Source organism: Sinocyclocheilus anshuiensis, unplaced genomic scaffold (genome assembly GCF_001515605.1).
Source record: "Sinocyclocheilus anshuiensis isolate Anshui unplaced genomic scaffold, SAMN03320099.WGS_v1.1 scaffold1075, whole genome shotgun sequence".
Classification (NCBI taxonomy): Eukaryota; Metazoa; Chordata; class Actinopteri; order Cypriniformes; family Cyprinidae; genus Sinocyclocheilus; species Sinocyclocheilus anshuiensis.
The window spans coordinates 2,020,207-2,020,669 of NW_015544163.1; the positions used below are offsets into that span (position 1 = coordinate 2,020,207).

The 463-nt window shown below is 44.3% G+C and overlaps 1 protein-coding gene across 1 annotated transcript in view; it reads left to right on the plus strand.

Moving 5' to 3' along the window:
• The window catches only part of LOC107695715 (adenylate cyclase type 9-like), a 75,336-nt gene that overhangs the window by 66,180 nt on the left and 8,693 nt on the right, over window positions 1-463 (plus strand). The window contains exon 7 of the mRNA XM_016495741.1: window positions 239-398. Coding sequence (XP_016351227.1) covers window positions 239-398 — 160 coding nt within the window. The remainder of the gene's footprint in view (window positions 1-238; window positions 399-463) is intronic.

Sequence of the window (463 nt, forward strand, 5' to 3'; positions counted from 1 at the left end):
AGAAACAAAGTCACCTACATCTTGGATGCCCTGGGGGTAAGCAGATAAACATCAAATTTTTATTTTTGGATGAACTATCCCTTTAAGTGTGTTTTTCAAATGTTCTAATGAAGGATTTGTGCTCGAAGGGGGTCTCGCCCAGGGTGTAATTCAATGTAGAACCGCCACTGCGCATATAGTTGTTGCTGTATAGTCCTGAATCTGATGGAATGTGTCTATCTCATTGTCTACTTTACAGGCGAGCCTTTTACCTGGACAGAGTCCTGAACTGCACCAGGACCCTCCTCTGGGCCATTTCTGGCTGGGTTCCCCGTCACATGATCGGAGCAGTGCTGGTGTCTTTACCTGCCGTGGCTGTCTTCTCTCATATCACCTGCAATATGCATGACTCCATACAGGTAAACACAAAGGCATGTATGTCACAAAGGGGTTTTCATGTATGTCCAATAGTTTTTATTTAGTA